General features: G+C 50.7%; 5 protein-coding genes and 2 non-coding genes across 7 annotated transcripts; 2 read left to right on the top strand and 5 right to left on the bottom strand.

Annotated features, from left to right (window-relative positions):
- Positions 1 to 172: 172 nt before the first annotated feature.
- Positions 173 to 2,590, bottom strand: QC763_608965 (uncharacterized protein). Its single transcript, XM_062914717.1, has 2 exons — positions 1,445 to 2,590; positions 173 to 1,394 (listed from the first exon to the last, which is right to left on the bottom strand). Exons 1-2 carry the CDS (start codon positions 2,077 to 2,079, stop codon positions 626 to 628), a joined length of 1,404 nt encoding a protein of 467 aa, XP_062763469.1. The 5' UTR covers positions 2,080 to 2,590; the 3' UTR covers positions 173 to 625.
- A 537-nt stretch (positions 2,591 to 3,127) lies between these two features.
- On the bottom strand, positions 3,128 to 5,393 carry QC763_608960 (uncharacterized protein; the record flags this gene model as incomplete). Its single annotated transcript, XM_062914716.1, has 4 exons — positions 3,128 to 3,626; positions 3,675 to 4,226; positions 4,280 to 4,705; positions 4,785 to 5,393. The coding sequence occupies 4 exons, from the start codon at positions 5,391 to 5,393 to the stop codon at positions 3,558 to 3,560; spliced, it is 1,656 nt and encodes a 551-aa protein (XP_062763468.1). The 3' UTR covers positions 3,128 to 3,557.
- Positions 5,394 to 5,717: 324 nt separating this feature from the next.
- On the bottom strand, positions 5,718 to 5,789 carry QC763_0099210. Its single transcript has one exon. It is a non-coding gene; the product is annotated as a tRNA-Met (tRNA).
- A 78-nt stretch (positions 5,790 to 5,867) lies between these two features.
- QC763_608950 (uncharacterized protein) lies at positions 5,868 to 8,872 on the bottom strand. Its single transcript, XM_062914715.1, has 3 exons — positions 7,089 to 8,872; positions 6,250 to 7,039; positions 5,868 to 6,192 (listed from the first exon to the last, which is right to left on the bottom strand). Exons 1-3 carry the CDS (start codon positions 8,587 to 8,589, stop codon positions 6,150 to 6,152), a joined length of 2,334 nt encoding a protein of 777 aa, XP_062763467.1. The 5' UTR covers positions 8,590 to 8,872; the 3' UTR covers positions 5,868 to 6,149.
- Positions 8,873 to 8,935: 63 nt separating this feature from the next.
- Positions 8,936 to 11,004, top strand: QC763_608940 (uncharacterized protein). The gene is made up of 5 exons (XM_062914714.1): positions 8,936 to 9,490; positions 9,553 to 9,584; positions 9,636 to 9,762; positions 9,819 to 10,323; positions 10,376 to 11,004. Exons 1-5 carry the CDS (start codon positions 9,317 to 9,319, stop codon positions 10,879 to 10,881), a joined length of 1,344 nt encoding a protein of 447 aa, XP_062763466.1. The 5' UTR covers positions 8,936 to 9,316; the 3' UTR covers positions 10,882 to 11,004.
- A 64-nt stretch (positions 11,005 to 11,068) lies between these two features.
- QC763_608930 (uncharacterized protein) lies at positions 11,069 to 13,271 on the top strand. The gene is made up of 2 exons (XM_062914713.1): positions 11,069 to 12,612; positions 12,708 to 13,271. Exons 1-2 carry the CDS (start codon positions 11,317 to 11,319, stop codon positions 12,972 to 12,974), a joined length of 1,563 nt encoding a protein of 520 aa, XP_062763465.1. The 5' UTR covers positions 11,069 to 11,316; the 3' UTR covers positions 12,975 to 13,271.
- A 205-nt stretch (positions 13,272 to 13,476) lies between these two features.
- QC763_0099170 lies at positions 13,477 to 13,550 on the bottom strand. Its single transcript has one exon. It is a non-coding gene; the product is annotated as a tRNA-Lys (tRNA).
- Positions 13,551 to 22,096: the final 8,546 nt, after the last annotated feature.

Genomic DNA, 22,096 nt, shown 5'->3' with positions numbered 1-22,096 from the left:
ACTCTGACCTGGGCTGAAGATTTGAACAAATGTTACACCAATGGCTGCTGACCACAAGGATCTCCGGCCCCAAAGCTGCGTGATTGACTTATAAAACTGTCATTTTGCAGGTGCAAACATACTCGTGTACCACACTGCTAACGTTTCCAGAGCTACTCATACGACCTATGTAGAGGAGTGGAAATTATACTAGGATTAGATGATTACAAGTAGAGGTGTAGTGGGCTATTATGATGATTACATACTATGCACTTTATATACTTTTTGTGGAAATGAGGAAGTGTTCGAGATTAAAAAAAAGGGGGGTATCGTGATGATGATAATGATCGTGTATGAAATGCATGTCTTTCTTGACCTCGTGATCGTCTTTCATCTCTTCCGTTCAAACCCACGCCGCTTGCCCAAGCCAACAAACAAACAACAACAACGCTATGCCAAATGTTCCAACTCCGAAAGAAATACCCCTTGTGTCGCTCTTGAGGAGGCTGATGAAGGCTGATTTGATGGTAGATCACCAACAGGTCTGATGAAGCCGCAGGTCATGATAGTCGAGACCTTGTCACCGTTCCAGCCCCGAGACCTAGCAAAACCCAACCACAACCAGCACCTCCCACAAGAGACAACCTCATTGCCCAACATCAGCAGCCCTCACCGTCTTCGGGCTTTCCTCCAGCCGCCCGCCTTCCTCTCCTCTCTTCCCAGCGCCACCAGCTTCAGCCTCCTTCTCCTTTTCCCCACTCCTCCTCTCAAACTCATCCCCCTTTAGTGTAACCTCCCCACTATGCGCGGTCCCCGTCCTCATCGACTCCGACCTCCTCCCACTAATACTCTCACCCTCATCAATGACATCCCCCTCCCTCGTCCTCGTCCTGGTAGGTCCCATCTCCACATCATTATGTCCCATCTCATGAAAGTGAACACCCCCCGTGCTATGCGTCCTGGTCCGTTGCACCCACCTCCTCCAGGTATAACTCACCACGCTCTCCCCCCCAACACTACTCGGGACCCTAGCCCGAAAGCTGGTAGGGTGCAATTCCGACAAGGCAACACTCGGTCTCCTCCCTTCCTGCTGTCCCTCCCGTTTCCTAGCACACCTAAACAGCTCCGGTCTGCACACCGGCAGGTGTGCCAGATCCCACGCGGCTAACCACCAGAGAAAGATATACACCAGCGGTGTAGCCATTTTGTCTGGCACGTTCCAGTAGGTATACCCCTTGGGGAAAACCTCATTTCCGAGACCGATGTACACGAAAAAGAGGACCATGTACCCTAGCCCGAAAAGAAAGCGGAGGGATAACCGCCATCTTGGCCAGGGGGAGCGGATGCGGAAGCAGGTGATGATGTTGAGGATTGCGTCGAGGTAGAGGATTGAGAGGAGGGTTATGCCCGGGGAGCTGATTGCGTTAGTAAGTCAAAGGGGATGAAGAAGGCAGAAAAAACATACGAGAATTTGGCGGTCGATCTGAACGCCGAGATGGAGGTGGACATTATATACAGCAGCACCAACGTCGGCGCGGAGTGCAATACCGAGTTTGCTAACCGGAGCCAAACCCGTCTTTTCTCTTCAGGGGATAGGCCTGCTGATTGATGTAGTGGGAGAGGGCCAGATGGTGGTGGGATCTCTGCTGTAGTTGGGGAGGATAGGGGTTGCGGTGGGGGGTCGAGGGTCCCCGTTCTTGATATTGCTGTTGGGGACTCTTCTTGTAGGACGGGGGTTGCTGGTGCTCCTCCAAAGGAGAAGCTGTTCAGGTCCCGTCTGAGGTTGCTGCTCCTGTGGCTTAGGTCTCGACTGACGGTCCTGTTCGCGGTGCGGAATTGCTGAACGGTGTTTGTGTGTGTGAGAGTATTGACGTTTGGGTCGTCAAGGGCGGAGGGATCAAAGGAGTGGATCGACGCTGAGCAGGCAGGCGTCCTCTCCGTCATGGGCTCTTCCGTGAAGCGAGACTGGCGACGGTAGAGCTTCGGCCGGACGGGTGACGGATTGGTGCCAGTAGGTGTCGATGGCATCCCCGGCGCAGAGGGCATCGCCAGTGGTGGCCTGATCGGCCCCTGAAAGCTCGATTCCTTGATCTCGCCCATGGTGTCTGTTGCCCTTTCGTATATATATGCTTCAATATACCGTTCCCAATTCCCTCATACTAGATCGTCGTCGCCCCAACAAAACCCAAACATAAACCTCGTACCGTAATTCCATGCGCGTGAATTCCAATCGTCTGATCCGGAAACCAGTTGGCGTTACCAACACAACCGTTCGGTCCCACCGAACGTTGGGTCTTCCCCAGGTCAGGTATCAAAATAACCTGCACTCCTCTGACAATAGCACAAAACGTTGGTAGTTGAGATGCGGCGTGGAAGTCTCTGCCACTCAGGGGAGGGGGGGGTTGGTCGTTGATATGAAGTGACAGCCGGGGACGTCTCGTGACGAACCCAGCAGAAAGAAAAAAGCCCCAACGGTGACGAGCAGCAGGTAGCGGGGTGCCCTAACACCCATGCGAGCAAATAGATGCAGCTTTTCGTGCCCGTTTCGTTGCGCTAAAAATGCGGATTCCCAAATCGCAAAGGTGGATTGGGTGAACAGGAACGAGGAGACTGGCAAAACAAAAAACAACACACACGAAACTCTCCCAACTTGGCGCGCGCATTGAATTGGACAGAAAGCAGAGAAAAAGAGCGGAACATCTTCAGCTTCTTCACCCCCAACCAAATACGGGGCTCAATGCAACCCTGTCGATGTGATGGAGGCCATCGTTGAATGGTTCAGGGTCCCTGCCGAGGCTTAAACGGATAAATAAGGCAGCAAGGCCGGTGCGAGCCGGGGCTATCCCAAACCCTGTCAGCGGGCTGCTGCAGGGGAAAAACGGGCGGACCGTAGAAGCGAGTCTAGACTCGATCACACGCTCAAAATGCCGGGGAAGAACAACCTCACTAACCTGGGGAAAACCAGGGGCCATCCATGACCTGTAACGGTCATCCGAACAGTTGAGAATTTGCACATTCTTCTCTGCAGAGCTGCAAACACGGCTATCTCATCGTGGAGTCACGGAGCTGAGGACAACCTGTTTTGATGCTGGCGACAGTGATACGAAGTCGGCACCTCGATCCGGACCCCTTGCGGCGATCTGATACACCCGGCAATGGCACGGCCAACACATGCGGCGTGCTTGGACATTCGGGACAACCATCTTCATTTTGTCATCATCTCATTCTCCATCGGCTCCTGTTTCCCAGTTTATTGAACAAAAAGAAGTGAAAACTCCATCCCATTTCGCGCTAGCTGATTGCCAAGTTAATGCAAACGCTTCTCTAACAACCGCAACTTCGGCGTTACCTAGCAAGAACACTAGACATGGACTGGCTCAGATTTGCCTTTTGACTTCACTGTGCACGATGCAGCGATGCAGACTCGCAATCAGGAGAGCAAGGGCTTCCGAGGAAACCACAAGACTCAACCCCAAAAGATTTGCGCCTGTCGAGACCGGACTCAGAAGTATCTGTAATGTATCATCACCGACAGTCCATGTCTACCACCGATTGCATGGCACTGGTCATCAGTAAACCTACGACAAGAGTGTTGTCCCTTTGTCACGGCCGCTCTCCATCTTGGCTGTCCTGGAGCCGAACTGAATCTGCCGTCAAATTAGCAAAGCATCATGCACTAGACCGAGCCAACTTACAGCTCGCTTCTTCTCCTTCGCAACACCCTCCATGCCCAACTCCATCGCCAGAAGACGCAGGACTCTCTTTGCAGCTTCAACACCGCTCTTCTCTTCCTCCCTTTCAAAATCACACTTCTCCCACGCAGGCGTTGCGATGGCCCACTTGACCAGACGTTCGTCCAGAAACGGAAATCTTACCTCCTTGCCCCAATGGGCCATGACTCTATCATCCCTCCCTAGATTTCTCTCGGCCAGGCGGCTTACGTCCCGCAGGAGTTCTTTCACAAGCCCTGTGTATCCGTCCTGCTGGAAAGCAGCAGCATGGCGCGAGTAACCACCAAATAGCTCATCAGCGCCGAGGCCAGAAAGCAGGACGCGCGCGGGCGATGTGTACGAAACAGGTGAGGGCTCAGAGTCCGGATCTGGACTCTCTGATCTGACTGACCCTTGGCCTCGGGCGGCAAAGTAAAGCGCGCATGCGATGGAAAGGTCCATCACAGTATTGTGAGGATGGATGAGGGAAATGATTTGCTGCCGGTGGGCCTGCAATTTTGAGTAGGGGACATTTACCTGTGATAGTCAGCAATCAAGGGCGTAAAATCCAGTTGCAGAAGACCACGCACAGCGACAAACCGAAAGACTCGCCCGGGACAGACATTCTTCAACTCGGCGAAGGACTTCCTTCCCGTGATCCTGTCCGGGCAAGCCTCGTACAAGTCCACCTCTTTGCCGTTGGCCTCCTTTTTCAGCCGGGCCCCCACTCTCGGATTCTCAAAGCCAACATTGAGGAGATCAATTTCTTGGTGAGGCTCCAGGATATCGTGGCATAGTCTCGCCAGGACGGTACAATCCAGGCCACCGGAAAACAGTACCGCAACGCGGGTCTTGCCTGTTCCACTGGATGGCGGGTTGGGAATATTTAGCACCCTCAACTTGAGCGATTCAACCAGCTGGTCCTTGAGCGCCCGAACAGAAGGTGACGCGCTCGTCAGCGGCGTCTCTCCCTCAGGAGATGGCAGCGCCTTGTTAAATACCCCGATGCTAGAAACCTGCCAAAGTAAGCTCGACAACCCCGTCTCCCCCTCTCACAACCCCCAAGCTCCCACCAGGACAGAATTTTGCACTTACGAAGCTCTCCCCCTCCTCAACCCAATCATGCCTCCTCGCTACCACATCTCCCAACTCAAGAGAATAAACCCCGTCAGCCTCCACCTCCTCCCACTTCCCCTCCCCATCCCCAATACTCCCCAACACCACCCCTCCCCCCTCCAACCTCCTCACCATCAACGACCGTCTCCCCAACCGATCCCGTCCCCAAAACACCCTTTGCAGCGCCTCACAATAGAAAACAAACGCAAAAGGCCCCTCAACCCCCCTCCAAACCCCCATCACCTCCTCCACCGACCTCGCCTCTTTCAACCCTCGGTAAATAACCTCTCCATCATTCTCATGTTCCCCAATTACTTCCCCCATAAACCTCCACCCCTCCCCATTCCAGCACAACACATTCCCACCCCCGCTCCCACTGTCATCATGCAGTGGCTGCTTCGTGACACGGTCGCCCCTCAAAGCCAAAACAGTAGACGTAAACCGCAACTTCCATCTCCCATCCGACGATTCCCGCGTAACCTGCCCGAAATAGTCCGGTCCGCGGTTGACAAGATTCTGGTGCAACTCCGGGGAGATTTCGGGGAGTGAACAAGAAGAGGGGGAGATGACGGCGTGAATACCGCACATTCTCGCGGCCTTAATTCGTTCAGTTTGGTTGTGTGATTAAAAAAAAGCAAGTCGTGTGGTGGAAAAGACAAGAAGTTGAAGGCCGGTGGGTGACATCGCGGTGTGGAGATAAAGATTCCGGTGGGTAGGTGGGTGGATGAGTCAGCAGTGAGAACACCTGCTGCGCTCCAACATCAAGAAAAAAAAGGTCGACGAATTTGGAAGTCCTTGTTCGACTGCTGCAACGAAGATGAAGCGAGAGAAAAACTGCGAAATGATGCAAACTAGAGTCGAGGATGACTTCCAGGGTCAAAGAGCAAAAAGTGCAAAAAAAAAGGAACAAGCTAGCTGCGACTCGTTTCGATCGAGTGACCTCCGGGTTATGAGCCCGGCGCGCTTCCGCTGCGCCACGCAGCTTGTTGCTTGATGGAATTTTGCGGCGGACCTAGCCTACACAATGCACTCACTATTCACTCTTTCCACCATCTTACAGCTCTCTGTTGCATTACGACACCAAGTCACTCAAATAAACGGCAGACTGCTCAGTGTGTTTAAAAATTAATCAATATCGGCCGGGTTTAGATATTACTACCGTACTTTCTGTCAGCCACCCACCCTGGCGTCTAACCACCAAATGCATAAATTGTGTGAATAAGTAACCTCCCCGTCTTATGCTCGCTCACAAGGAAAAAATGAGGATAATTGAAAAATAGGACGACCGAGTCCTCCTTCGTGTGACTGTAACGCTGAATTTCCTGAAAGTCCTTTACCCTCCAATCATGACGATAAAGCAAGGCAGGCATCAACCGCCAGCCCAACCCTGAGAACGATGTCAGTTTCACAGTAAAGCCTGGGTGGTGGGCTGGGAGATCCTTACCTTCCCTCCTTTTGGTAAACGACATCGCTGATGATGTCTTTGTCAAGATCTGGAAACATGCCAGCCAGCGTCTCGACGATATTGGCATGTTCTGCTCGGTGTAGCCGCTGAGCCTCAGCTGTCTCGGCACTGGCTTGCCGAGCAGCTGCCTCCTCGGCAGACAGCCTTTGCCGACGGGCATCACCATCAGGTCTCTCTGGCATAGGCGTCCGAGCTGGAGAGGCAATGCTCGTACTGGGTTCCGAAGACGAGGGCTCGTCCGAGAAGATGCGGCCTATGGTACTGAGTGGTCTTTGAATCGTCCGGAGAAGGCCGGTGATGGCCGCCTTTTCATCATTCCCGCTGTATTCACCGCTATCACGGCCTTCGTTCGACGACATAGAACGACGTGGGGTATCTGGACGAAGAGACGCGTCCGTGTCAGCTGAAACACGACCCGCAGACGGTGCTTTCAATGCTGAAGACTTCTCAGACTGAGGCGGAGGAGGTGGTGGAGACTCGGCACGGTGCCTCTCGGCGATGGCAGACACAGCAGCCTCGACGTTTTGTTCGAATTCCTCGTCAGTAATAGTTAATGTCGTCCGGTCCATGTTCTCAATGAACTGAATAGCTCCCATCAACGAAGAAAGATAGTACCCGGCTTCGCCACCAAGCTTTTCTTGATTGCGGAACCTTAGGATGTACTGGACATTGGAAACAAGATGCTCGGGATTTGCGTGAAGGACAACGTAGATTAACATGGGCATAAACGAGTCAGCCGAGGAGTCGGATTTTGCGTGTTTTAGCAAGCCTGTGTGGTATCAGCAAAGATCGAGACAATCCAGCACAAACAAACATACCGAATATGACTTTGCAGCAGTTCAATACACAAATGATCTTGTCCCTCGGCGCCCGGTACGACTTGATCTTCAACAACTCTTGCTGAGCGAGCTTCAAGAACCGCTTGCCACTTTCATTAACAGGTGGAATATCCAAGTGGTCTTCTCGTACCCAACTATAGATGTTGATCTTTTGAGCAAGAATCTCGTCACGCTCAACATCCTCCTGGTGCTGTCCCCGCCGTCCAGGGCCCATCGGGCGCTCCCCGCCACGTCTCCTTGGCTTCGCTCCTGGAATTGGCTGTGGCGGTGGAATCGCGGGCGAAAAGGTCTGGCTGTAAAGGCGGTTCATGACAAGTTTCTCCATGCCTTCGCGGGCGTTGTCAAATTCGGCATCGGACACGTCGCGCCAGACCTCGCACTGGCCCATCTTGTTGGCGATAAATGTGAGGAAATCACTAATTATCTTGACCTGCTCATGTACCATCCATTGCCGTTTTCCAAACTCGGACAAGAAAGACTTTAAATATCTGGCAACAGGATCGGCTTTCTTATTGCGCAACTGTTCCAAGAATCGGTGGAAATCAAATGGCAATGTCGGTTCAGGTTCGGGCTCTGGGGGTGGAGGGCGATGGAGAGTACTCGGCGACATTGGCGAATCCACGTTGCCTCGAAGATCATCCTGCGAACGCCCTGGACTGGCGGGGTACATTGAATCATCCTTTGGCGGAACAGGCGGTCCAAAGTCTTCCTTGTCCTTCCCGCGTGTGTCTGACGGTGACGACCCTGACATGCGTAGACCCTGTATACCTTCTTGTAACTGCTGAGCAAGACTAGGAGTGAGAGGCTCCAAGCTTGATTTCCGTGGTGGGTGAGACATTGGGCTTCCAAGAAGAGGCGATGCCATCTCCAGCCGTGGACTCATGACCTCTTCTACCCCTGGACCCCCGCCTTCCTCGCTGAACTGTTCCATGATGCTCTGAATTTCTGATCTTGACCCGCTTTCTTGTTCATCTTCGCTGGTATATCGTTTCTCGTCGTAACCAACATCAGACCTAGTAGGTGATGGTTCTGAAGATCCATGTCTTGAGCGTGAAGTTGCTGCCGTCGAGGGTGCTCGGGAAGGAGGTTGAGAAGGGGCCGGCGTCGGCGGGGTAGGGTCTTTGTATGTCCGGGATTCGATGGTGAGATACTGGGTGGCAGTCGTGGTAGTTGGCGAAGTAGCCGGCTTTAGCGTAGCGATAGATGACATCAGGTCATTCGAATCGTCAAGAGACGACGACTGCTTTCCCTTGTCCTGCCTGAGAGTCGATGATTCCACCGTGCCGTCCCCAGTTTCTTGGGAGTCCTGATTACCCAAGTCTAGAAGGTCCTCTTCCACGGCAGCGCTTGCCGGGGCTGGGGTTGAAGGTTCATTCGATGCAGCGCCCTGATCAGCACTTTGACCGGCCGTTGGCAGGTCGCCTGTGGCTATCCCGTCATCTTGGGCATGGGAGCTCTCTCCTTGATTATGGGAAGACATGCAAGGGAGCCGTAAGGTCTTCGACGGGTAAGGCAGCGGTTCCAGTCAAGGTGTCAGTTTCGGGCGTTGAACTTCAGGAGCTAGGCGTCGGGCACGCAAGGGGGGCTCAGGGACGAGGGTTGTCGTGATTGGGCAGCTAGTTATCACAGCGACGGGGTATTGAATGATAAACACGCATCTGTTGGACTTACTGGTTTACTGCGCGAACAGCTGTCACTGAATTGCTGGGTTGGCCTGGTGTTTTAGCGGGCCCCAACAGTCCCGTTCATGGTTACGCAGCGCAGAGGGTCACTAGGGACCTGACGGGATCCATGGTGGGGTTGCTTGCCGAGGAATTACCGCCCCACTTGGACCGTCCCACAGCTTCCTTGCTTCAAGTCCATGTCCTTGTTCCCGCTGTGTTATGCAGATGTCACTGCTGCCCTCTTTTAAGACCATGATTTTTTGGAGTATGAAATGGAGTCTCTGTCATGTATTGGAGAGTTCATGAGTCAAATACCGAGGTTCTGGCTTTACCCTCGGTCAACTGTCATTCATGATCGTGTTGCTGCAGAGCTCAGTGCAGTTCCGGCTTGCTGCGGGGGTTCTTCAGCCCCGCCAGTGGCACCAGTGCTGCCAGCACCAGGGATAATAGTCCTTATGGACCTTTCCATCGACCACACATTGTGGAAGTTGTCTTGTTTGCATTTCTCGACAAATCGAATCCCTCAGTTGTTCAATTCTCAAAATGAGCCGCATACTTGGCGTCCCCCGTGCTCTCCTGCAGCTCCGCGGAACGGGCCGGCGTTTCGGACCCGGCCCGGGAGCCTTCCGAACGTTCTCCGGCTCGGCAGCTTCGGGAGACGTCACTCTTCCACTCAAGGGATACCGTGTGTTGGATATGACCAGAGTTCTCGCCGGTGTAAGACTCCTCCAAGCTCAAGGCGTCAAAGCATGAGACTTATTCATATGTGTTTCTTGTAGCCCTACTGTACACAAATCCTGGGTGACCTCGGGTAAGTACTGCCCGCTTCCGAATTGGAAAACCCGGACTAACACCAGTTGAGAGCAGAAGTAATCAAAATTGAGCATCCGGTCAGAGGCGATGACACCAGGGCTTGGGGACCTCCATATGCAAGCTACAAGTCTGGCTCAGCTCTTGAAGGGCCTGGGGAGTCTGCCTACTTTCTCGGGGTAGGTCTTTGGATCAGGATGCCGCTCAGGAGAATTGAAGGCTGATTTGTCTTTAGGTTAACCGCAACAAGAAGTCCCTGGCCCTGTCATTTCAAGACCCAGCCGGGATCGAAATCCTTCATAAGCTAGCTGCCAAGTGTGATATTCTCGTCGAGAATTACATACCAGGAGCGCTCAAGAAGTATGGACTGGACTTTGAAACCATCCACAAGATCAACCCAGCTCTTATCTATGCCTCCATCACAGGATATGGCCAAAACGGGCCTTACTCCAAGCGTGCCGGCTACGATGTGATGGTAGAAGCCGAATTTGGTCTGATGCATATCACTGGCGCCAGAGACGGCCCTCCAGTCAAGGTTGGTGTTGCAGTAACAGACCTGACAACAGGCCTGTACACAAGCAACAGCATTATGGCTGCACTGCTCGCCCGAGCCAAAACTGGAAAAGGCCAGCATATTGACGCTGCACTGAGTGACTGTCAGACTGCAACTTTGACAAATATTGCCAGCAGCAGCTTAATCAGTGGGGAGAAGGATACCGGCCGATGGGGCACAGCTCATCGTAAGTTTTACATGTTCAAACCATTGTAGTATCTTCTTCTGACCTCTGCTAGCCTCTATTGTCCCTTACAAGTCCTTTGAGACAAAAGATGGTGATATCCTCTTTGGTGGTGGAAATGATCGTTTGTTCGGAATTCTTTGCGATGGCCTTGGTCGTCCAGAGTGGAAGGAAGAAGAAAGGTATAAGATCAATGCTTCCAGGGTAGCACACCGGAATGAGCTAGAAGCCGAGATTGAGAAAATCACGGTAACAAAAACAACACAGGAGTGGCTTGATATCTTTGAGGGCAAGGGCATGCCTTATGCTGCTGTCAATGATGTCCTGACCACGTTGACCCATGAGCATACACAGGCAAGGAATATGGTGGTAGAAGTGGAACATGGGGATTGCGGTCCCATCAAGCTGGTCAACACACCGATCAAATACTCCCACAGTAAGCCGAGAGTACGAACACCACCACCGACTCTCGGACAAAATACCAATGAGATCTTGAGAGAGCATCTTGGTATGGATGACAACCAAATCCAAGCACTGCGAGAAAGTGGTGTGGTTAGATAGAGACGACATGAGCCACCCATTCATATAGTTTTCTCATAGATTTCTTTGAACAACTCGTGATGTCCGGCTTGTTAAATCAGGAGGCGTGTAAAAGTTCATGATGGCCTCGCGGGTTAGGGTAATGCACGTGACAGCCACGTGCCTCAGAAGAACGGACCACCAAGTTCCAGCACCGCGACTTCCATCATCAGACCATTCAGTGAATTATTCCAAGCATCTTGTTGCGACTCTGCTAACCGACACCTTCACAACGAAATAATCGGAATATCACCAAGAACACCTTCCAACACTGCAGACGATACAAGGGAGGCATCTGTTTTCAGTTATACATTTATTTATGCACAACTCGTTTTCTGGGCTACTTTCGGCTTAAGGTTGCAACCTGACTCTTTCGACTAATCTCTAACAAAACAGGTGTCACCACAGGTCATCATCATGTCTAGTTCAGAGAAGCCAAAAGAAGGGACTGTCGACGCGCCGAAAGATGCCCCCAAGACCACTCCATCCCTGGCGATTGGGTTGACACCGCGTGCTCCCAGCACCGGTCCCTCGGCAGCATACATCCCCCAGTTCTCAGCGGCTACTCAGATGATTCTCAAGCGACTGAAAGGAGAGCCTAGTAATCTCGGAGCAGCCCTTTCGCAGGCCTCTCGCTCACCGTCTATCACGGCGAGCATCCCCTCAGCCACATACGAGGATGTCAAGAGAAGACTGGTCATGAGCATGAACACATCATCCCAGATGTCCATGCAAATGCCTGCCACCGCACCACTCTCCATGAGAGCTCCCTCTGTGCCATTGCCAGCGCCCTCACTAGCTATCCCGCCATCCAACAAGAGCACTTCCGGCATGAGCGCCATCCGTAAAGTCACCGCTGGCCTTACCGGCTCCTCCAAGAATACCCCTACCAAGTCCTCTACTGCCCCAAAGGTCCTCTCCTCCGATAGCAAAGTCAAGAAAGCCAAAGGCAAACCCAACAGTCGGGCCACCGGCCATAGTAACAAACATCGCCAGCGCCTCAAAGGCCAGTCAGCAGATAACAGCGGCATCTCCGACTCGGATTCTGAAGTAGAAACCCCTACCACCGCCAGCACCGGCAATGGCCCCTTCTCAGCCGGCGGTGGTGGTGACAGCACCCCAACCGCCACCATGACCAAATCTGGCAGGCAGGTTCAGAAGCCCGACGCCTACAACCCAGCAGCCATGGAAGCGGCCACCAAGAAACGAGTCCACTACGGCAAGCGGACTGTTGAGCAGGCTCTCTGCAAGAAGTGCAGCAGGATGCACTCCCCGAGCAGCAACCAGATTGTTTTCTGCGACGGGTGTGATGCGGGCTGGCATCAGTACTGTCACGACCCGTTCGTGTCAGATGACATCGTCAAGAACACGAGCAAGAACTGGTTCTGCTTGGAGTGTACCGCCAAGAAGGAAAGACAGGGCAGTCATGCGAAGAAGCTGAAGCAAGAGCATGTTCCCAGGGGGCCGCCAAAGAAGGAGAGCTGGGCTGGGAAGAGCGTCCAGCAGAAGAGAGCGTACTTGTCTACCTTGCCAGCACAGGAGCTTGTTGGTTTGTTGATGGCGAGCTTGGAGCTTCATCCTGATTTGCCAATTTTCCCTAGTCCGGTGGTGGACACGGGGGTTGACGCGAGTGGTGCGCCGAGGGGGCTGTTTGCCGGGGGTACAACAGAAGGTTTGTTTACGAGGGCGAATGCTAATCCTACTGGGCAAGGGGTATGGTATCCTTTTTTTTTCCTTTGTCAGGGTTCTTTGCTTTTACTCTCCTTGAGATGATATGTTGAGCTTGCTAACGAGGGTGTTGACAACAGATTAATTTTATGAGAAAGGTCCAGTCCAATGGGAGTGCGAGAGGTAGCCAGGATCGGACGGCTGGGCAGCAGGAGGAGGAGGACGAGGAAGATCCACTGACGTTATTGTGGCCGAAGCCGGGGAAGGGACTGTATGCTAGGCTTGGGGCTGATGTGCTGGATGAAGTGGGGCTTTTGGATGCGGAAGGGGAAGACTTTGAGGCGTTCAGCTCGATAGTATATGATGATCGCGGGAGGAAAGTGTTGGAGAATGGGATGAAGGTTTAAGGGTGGTTATGAAATTAGAGCTTGACTGCCCAAAGGTCTCACGAACGGGCAAGGCAAGCCAACGCACAAAGGAAAGAAGAAGGCAGAGTGATGTGCATCATGGAAGAGGCCAGGTTAGATTCTGGCTTGGGCGCATCGCTTTTCTTCTACCTTAGCCATGCTTGGGATGGAGGCTCTACAAGCTTATATATGGGACCATGCGCGCCCGCGTGTGATAGGGACCATGTAAATAGCTAGTAGCGGATTTAGCCATTCTTCTGTTGTACCATACACTTGTAGCAATAAGTAAGTACCTACTACTGTATGTACTCCACAGCATGACTTTCTGGAGGTTGTGCCCATTGCCATCAGCGTTTTGTTCCTGCATCACTCCACTGGACACCAACCTCGTCACGCAACACCAGAGATGGCTATAGCCAAAAAAAAAATAAGACATGACCCATCAACAAAGCCAAAAGAAAGAAGATGACAACAAAACAGGAGACAATATCTCCATCAACAACGCCCATGGCGAGACTCGAACTCGCAACATTCAGATTAAAAGTCTGACGCGCTAACCAATTGCGCCACACGGGCTATTGTGTGTTGATGATGGTTTGTGGTTGGAATGTCAGCCCAAGTTGCTGGTAGCTGGCTGCGCCACAAAGACGTTGAGTTTCCCTTACATACACATATTCTTCCTCGGGAATGTCGCTGTCGGGTAGACGTCACGGTAGTCCCATTTATGGGATTCTTGCTGACGAGTCTACGAGATGTTGTCATGTGGGTTTCTAAAGCCAGGAGAAACAGCAGCATTTCACCAAATGGAGGTAAGTAGATGCCTTGCTATCTTTGTTTCCACTGAATGGATGATGGGTTCAATACTCAAGTATTCACCAACTGCACTTCCCCCTCCTCTTCTTTTTTCCCATTCGATGTTCCCTTCCTTCCCATCAACCCAGTAATCCAACGCCTTACAATACCCTCGCCACTCTTATGTTCCCGTTGCCCCTTTGGCTGAAACACTGACATCATCCACTTGGCTAACCGACTGATACCACCCAACTTGAACGCAGAAGCGATATTCTTGTGAATATACTGTCTAGTTGAGTGTTCGCGGATAACTTCACTCTGGCAAACCACTTTTTCCGTGCTCAAGTCATCGCCCCGGGAGTCACCTCGCTTTATCAGAGCGGGGGAGATGGTCAACGTGACGCGGTTTGCGTGGGATTTGGCGGTACGGTGGCGTCCTGCCATGGTGGTGTCGTCAAAGGTTATCCCTTGGTGTGGTGGGCGGTCATGATAATGGGCAGGATAGGCGCAGTACTACCAGGCTGTCTGGAGGGCGAGACTGGCCTGGAGGGAGATGGCATCTCGGAAGATTGTTTCAAGCTCCTTATCATCGCTGGTAAAGGTTGCTGGATGTAAGAATGCTTCGAGTTCTTTGCGCAGTTGGACAACCGCGAAAACAGCCTCTTGGCTACTGGGCGAAAGGGGAACAAGAAGCTGTGAGGAATACTGCTTCAAGCTTGCATTTATATCCGTGTTTGATAGCAGTCTTGCCTTCGAGACTACAGAACTCGAAGGTCAGCGGCTTTGTTGGGAGAAGAGAGTCAACAAGAACGTGCCAGACAGCTGCTTGAAGAAGAGAGCAGGGTTGCTTCTGTATTGCTTTGGAGGTTTCGTGGGATGTAAAACTTAGTTTTCTCTTTATTAGTTAAAAGTCGGGCTCTATATAGCGCGTTAAGTATTTTATATATGTATAACTCATACTTTTTTAAAATATATAAATAAATAAAAATATGACCGAAATGATCTATTATTATTTTATTGAGATATTTCCGAATAATATAATTAATAAAGAATTGAAACGTTATAGATATATTAATTAACCCGAATAACATGATAAAATATTCGAAATAATTGTAAAGCATATAAAACTTCATTTTTCATTTATCCCCTTCTTTAATTTATATATAAACGTACTTGATAGATATATTTAAATGTATAAAATATTATACCGTAACTAATGAACTCCGTAATTGAAAAAAAATAACGGTAGCGGGTAATTATTTTTTACCATTTTGTTATTTAATTAGCGGTGTGACGAACCCCTATCCAGAACCTCTGAAAGGAATACTGGTTGAAGGCACTTCTGAAAAATCTTGGTTCGGTACAGCTAAACAGTGTATAACAAATGGCTTTTCTCAATCACAATAGTCTAGATATCAACGAATGTTACTTATATTACATACTGCAGAACCGTCTATCTACACCAGCCAGTTCCTCCGTATACATAGACCTCAATTCTTTAGGTACCTCCGTACCTGGCTCACCACGCTCACCTGGTGAGCCTAGTGATCCGGTTCACCTCTGCTAAGAGGTGAGCGCCCCGTTGCCATGCAGCCCCGCCGTTATATCTTACTTAATTGGTCCTCACGGCCTGCTGCAGTCTCCACTCTGCCTTGCTATATGGTTGGTCTGTGACAAAGGTTAATAAATATATTTAATATAATAATATAAATAAAAGCGAGAAAAAAACAATATGTCACAGTTAACCCAACGGCAGGTCGCACAGTATGTGGGGCGCAGGACATCCCCAGTCAATTATTAGGGAAGTCAGGAGACAGCCAATTAGGGCTGGCCAGAAGTGCTATGGCGCCAAGACACATGAGCACTCTGCAGGACGCAAGATGCTCGGGGTGATCGAAGGCATAGCACGATGAGCACTCTGCAGGATGCAATGTGCTAGGAGTGATCGGGGCCATATCAGGGTGAGCACTTCGGGGTCCCAAGGTCTATATATACGGAGGAACTGGCTGGTGTAGATAGGCAGTTCCGCAGTATGCAATACAAGTCACAATCGTTGGTATCTAGACTATTGTGATTGAGACAAGCCATTGTTGTATACTGTTTAGCTGTACCGAACCAAGATTATTCAGAAGTGCCTTCAACCAGTATCCCTTTCAGAGGTTTTGGATAGGGGTTCGTCATCATAGGGGTTCGTTATAAGAAAGCTTTTTAACTTACCTGAATAAGTAAAGAGAGCTTTTTAAATACGTTAATAGTTAAACTAAACTTTAGTTACGGTAATTAATATAGTTTAAGTATTTATACGGGTAGCAGAAGTCGATACAGGTCAATTATTTTGGCTCGCCTGTTATCTCCAGAACGATTTTAACAGGTAAGTCGGAGCGTATAGTCAATTTAGTCCAAATTTTAGTTAGCACGATTAGTAGCGTATGGAGAAGGCTTAATTTCGGTAAAAAAATCTATTAATTCGATATGATATCGATCGATTTGAGCGTGGTAGGGATCATAACGTGTTGGTAATAGAATGTGTATTGTAATAACTATGGAAAAAAATACCGAGAAATCCTGCAGACCCAAACAAACCAGCCCAGCTTAGTCTGAGCTTCCTGTAGATCCAGTTGTGGCTACCCACACAACATTGGTCCTTATCGTCGGAGTATCTAGTATCTATATAGGTACCACCCAGCCCAGGAGCTGAACGACTACTTCCTAAGGTGTTGAACGGCTGCGAGGATTCGTAAAATAATTGATGATATTGTTAAGTACTTAAACAAACAGCTCCGGAGAGCAAAAACCTTTACTTATCCTTTTCCAAATAGGTGGACCCCAGGGCCGAAGCCCTGGAGCAACCTGCCCCCAGCGAGGAATGCGCAATCCACCTTAGGGCAAAGATGCGGAAATTTCACGCAGATTGGGAAGATACATGGCAGAGACGAGCCTAGAAGAAAGGCGAGACAACAAGCTAGAGATAGAAAGTGGGAGGAAGCCCAGCAGCAGTGGCTTACAGATTTCGAATTGCTGGCCAATCCGGAACGAGAGGACGCTCTAGCAACAGCACAGCGCTTGGGAAAAGGCTCAGGGTCTTCCAGGAGGCCCGCTAACTCCTAGATTCATCCTGGAAAAGATTCCACCGGCGCAGGAAGAACCGGAAGGTAGGGGACGATGACCCTATCATGGCCAGCGAGGTCGCTGCCATCTCAGGGGAAGGAGAAACAAAAGACAGACGACTCCGCGTCACAGCGCACTGGAAGCAGTGGAAAGCACTCGCATTAGTTGACGGAGGAGCAGAGGTCAGCTTGATTTCACCCAAGTTCGTATCTCAGGTCCGGATACCATGGAAAAAGAAGGAAGAATTGGTCATCATTAAAGGGCCATTTCTGACACAACGAGTGACAAGGGAAACGCTACCCTTGGATATTACAGTCGAAGGAGAGACTATACAGGTCGTGTTCGACATCGTGGATATGGGGTCGCAGAAGGATATGATTCTGGACTACCTATGGCACGAGGACTACAACCCAGATATCGATTGGAGGGGATGGTGGCTACCTACAACCGAGAGAGGAATCCCGGGAGGATTCAACCATCGATGGAAGATTAGGAGCACGGCAGAGGCAGAGTGTCGGAAAGACACCCCCTACGGCACCACCGCGAGGAGCATCACCCCCAGGGTTACTGGAAGTTATGGTGCACTCCGTCGATATTAACGCAGGCGGCACGATTAAAGAAGTAGGGCTGACAACGTTGGTGGAAGCCGCGGCAGCCAGCCAAGACAACTACGCCTACTACAATAATATAAAGCAGGAAAAGAAGGAAGGGATTCCGGAGGAGCACCAGGACCACCCAGTCTTCGAGACCAAGCACCTTGAAGGATTACCACCACGAGCGATTACGAGATCAAGCGTAAGGACGGAGCCAAGCTACGACTATTCAAGGTCTACCATACTAACGATAAGTAGAGTGAGGTGTTGCGGAAGTACTTGGACGAGAACTTGAAGAGAGGACGTATACGGGAGTCCACATCGCCAGCCGGATGCCCTGTTTTCTTCGTGCCGAAGAAGGACGGAGGCTAGCGACTGTGTGTGGATTACTGGCAACTTAATAACGAGGCATAAATGATAGCGACCCGCTACCACTAATTTCGACGATTCGAAAACAGCTAGCAGGGGCACGATATTTTACAGGCCTCGATTTGCCAGTCGCGTACGCCCATATACGGATCAAGGAAGGAGATGAATGGAAGACAGTATTTCGTACGATTTACGGCCACTACGAATACCAGATTATGCCTTTTGGCCTTAACAATGCGCCTGCGACATTCTAATCTCTCGTTAACCACACGATTCGGCGATACCTCGACGAAACGGCAGTTTACTACCTCGACGACATTCTCATCTACTCTCACACTCCAAGAGCACAGGAAGCACGTAAAGGAGATACTCGACGCTTACACGGTGCAGGGCTCTCAGTAAACAAGGAGAAGAGCGAATTCCATATGCAAAAGACAGTACACCTAGGCTACCTCATTTCGCCAGGAGAGGTTCGAATGGAACCAGGGAAGATCACGGCAGTGAAAGACTGGCCAAGACCACAGACAAGCACCCACGTCAGGGAGTTCCTGGGATTTACCAACTTCTACAGGATATTTATTAGGAACTGCGGAGCTATAGCGAGGCCACTGAACGAACTAGCGAAGAAAGAGATGGGCTTTAAGTGGGAAGAAGAGCAGGAGCAGGCATTTCAAGATATCAAGGATCTCATTGTGGCGGACCCGGTATTACGGCTTCCGGATCCCACCAAGCAATTCGAAGTAGAGACCGATGCATCGGAATATACAATCGGAGGACAGCTTAGGCAGCGGGATGACAACAGCAAAGTACACCCAGTAGCCTTCTTTTCGAAAAAGCTAGAAGGCCCGCGACGGAACTACCCGATCCATGATAAGGGGCTTCATACCATCATTGAGGTATTCGAGGAGTGGAGGCCATATCTCGGCGGCACCCACTACAAAGTGCAGGTATATACCGATCACAAGAACCTATGGTATTTTACCACGACCAAGGTCCTCAATGCATGGCAAACCCGGTGGGCAGAGTTTCTATCAGAATTCAACTTCCAGATCCACTATAGAAGGGTTCCGAGAACGCCAGGGCTAACGCTCTCAGCCGAAGAGCAGACCATCACAAGGGTAAATCTGCTGAGTCGACGCCGCTCTTGGAAGACACGGAAACAGAGACACTACGGCACCCACTGCGACCATGGGCTAAGTGTTGCGCCATCTACAGGGAGCAGACGGTATCGGAGGGATACCAGGCAACAATAAAGGATTACGATGACCTCGACAAGGCTCGGGAGGAGCTGGAGGCCCTCGGAATCCGGACTGATGACCAGGGACGGCTCTGGTATGGCAACCGAGCCTGGGTCATGGAAGACAAGCGGAAGGAACTGATCCAGGAGGTCCACGAATCGAAGCTCGGAGGGCACAATGGGCATCGCCAAAACCATGGCCAAAGTGAAGCTACACTTTAACTTGGCCGGGATCAGGGAGGACGTCACAGAGACACCGGGAAACTGTGAATTGTGTTTCAAGACCAGGGTGGCCAGGCACAAGCCTTATGGCTTTCTGGAGCCATTGCCGGTTGCAGAAAAACTGTGGAGCTCAGTGACGATGGATTTCATCACCAAGCTACCGGTATCCAAGGACTCGGCAACCAACGTCAAGTATGACAGCATCCTCAAGCCCCAATCCATTCGTTATCGGAGGGCTATTGCAGGGTCTATCTGACCATCAAGCGGAAATGTGACGGTTTAGCCAAGCGCCGGCCTTTTACCCCGACCTTTTAGTTGGGGGAAGGCTGTCTAATACCCTGCAGGGCACATGGTTTCCTTGCTCACCCTCAGGCTTTAAACAGACTACCTCAGAGCTCGGAGCTTTGAGGCAATGACTGGGCAGGATGTTGTCTATAAGAAACCAGAGCTCGTCGAGTTGCTCTCGTCAGAAAAGGTGAAGCATCACATCAATATTCCAAGTATCAAATCAGCATTCCAAACATCACACCGGGATTCTAAGCACCACATCAAGACTCAAGGTCCCGACCCTCCCTGTACCTGCGTAAGAAACTCGCCTTCAAGTCACTGTAAGTGTCCATCGCGTCAAACTCTCATATGAACATGATACAGCGGCTAACGACCCCAAAAGCAATCTACTCAACATGTGTAATAACATCATGATCAAGTACAGGTGCGAGTGTATCAAGAAATCGGAGTTTTTGTATTGCCAGACAGCAAAGGACATAGGGGCCAATATAGAGTGCAAGCCTGTCACGAAGAGGGTGGACAGGATTTCGGCCAACTACTGCGAGAGCCACTTGGTCTATCCTACAACTAAGAAGGCATACTTTTCCGACCCAAAGGAGTAGACCGGTTGTGTCGGCGCAGGAGCAAACGGCCGGTACGATACCGCTTCTGATGGCTGGAAGGACAGTACTGTAGTGTGTTAGATCAATTCATCATATTTGTCACGGTAGGCAGAACCACTGCATCAAGCCAACTGTGATTGCTATCAAAAGTTACAGGTGAGTCAAGCTTGACGGCTTGACTCCGATCAGTGGTATATATATGTATGGTGATGGTGCTGGGGCGCTGCACGCCAGTGCCATCACAATAATGCTATTATACGTGATCTTCTAACAGCTTCATGGTTCGTTGGGCATTTAGACATTTCCAAGTTCAATCTGGGCTCCAAAATCCCTTACACATGGGAAAAGACAGCAAGGAAATGAATCATTGAATGCATGCGGACAACTTTCCCTTCGCTAAAGCGAGCCAATCGGTTGCGAAGACCTAAACTCCTGGGATGTACAAGGTTCAAATCTTTTGTTGATAGGTAGGACGAGGGGAAGGATTGTGTAATTACTGGGAATGAAGAGGTGGACAGAGGCCCCTGTAGTATAAAAGTACATCAGCGTGGGATATGAAACACCCGAGTCAAGCAGCCCATGCTTGGCCTGACCTCAACAGCTTTTGTCGAAGTGGGCAGTTTATGACGCGTGGGTACGTTGAAAGTATAGCTAGCGTACATATTGTGCGTCATGGGCGCCTGTATAAAACATATTCCAAACTGTCATCTAGGAAGCCCGTCAGAGCCAAGCCGCGTGAAATAACCACAGCGGCGAGTGAGCTCTAGTTCATTGACAGGCCGCGTTCCATCTTCGCTCTTCGCCCAGGTATGCTGTGTTTCGACACATGCTGTAAAGTGAGATAAGAAGCCCTGTGTCGAAAAAGTCCGGTCTCGGGCAAGCCGATGCGAATTACCGCGAAGGCGTTCTAAATGAACTTGGCAGCCCTTGCAACTGACACTACGCTCGAGTTTGGCATTCTCCAAACTGTAGCACGGATATGCCATCGCTGCCCATAAGGCGCTGTTCTGACTGCTCTCCGCGGATTCTTAGATTTCGAGTCGCGTCTTGGTTAAGGGCTTTAGCGGCAAGAAGCATTTATGTGGCGCTCTCTTTAAGTATTAGATACTTCGGTCGTCTGGCCGGTGTATCCGTTATATTATAGGTGCCAGGCACGGTCTGCAAAGCTGGCCCCGATAGGTGCAGGAGCCGACTTAAAGAAATATATATAATTTTGGCGAAAGTAGATAGAGGGAGGACACGATAGTGGGCCGAAGTCTAGAGGCAGTCGAAGCAATATCTCTCAGCGGTAAAGAGGAATAAAAGCCCTCTAAAACTACTATAGGTTAAGCATTTATCCGTTACGAGAGGCTAATAAAGGTCAATAATGGTAAAGCAGTAAGCAAGCCCGGCGCGTAATAGACCTCGCAGGCCCTCCAGGCCATGCTTAGGGATTAATTGATATTCGTAGAGTCCGGTTGATAGGACGCGAGTTTGCCGGTTGATTTGACGGAAGTAGAAGAAAGAACGAATGTCGAGGTTACGGAGCACCAGAAACAGGAGTTCCACAGGGAGATGATCAAAGATCCTAAGTTTAGCGGTCGGCAATGTCCCGAAGGCGGCTTAAAGAGATGTCTGGACCGCCTACATGTCGTGTGGGCGCGAACGGACGACGACGAGGTTAAGGTCGCGTCGGTGATACGAACATACTGGGATTATCGCGTTAGCATCTCGGATATCTGTGGTATGCTATTCATTTTTGCCAGTGGACGAGTTGGTGTAATTGATGTGTTGTGGCGGGGCAGTCGTGTGTCAGTTGAGGGCTCCAGATCGCCTGGAGCTTTGACGAAGCTTGCCTGACTATACACGAAGACTGAAGCTAGGTAGTCTTATGCACGGGTCCCAAAGTTTGCATGACATTGGGATAGGATA

Source organism: Podospora pseudopauciseta, chromosome 6, assembly GCF_035222475.1.
Source record: "Podospora pseudopauciseta strain CBS 411.78 chromosome 6, whole genome shotgun sequence".
NCBI classification, from domain to species: Eukaryota; Fungi; Ascomycota; class Sordariomycetes; order Sordariales; family Podosporaceae; genus Podospora; species Podospora pseudopauciseta.
This window is presented reverse-complemented; position numbering and strand designations above follow the sequence as displayed.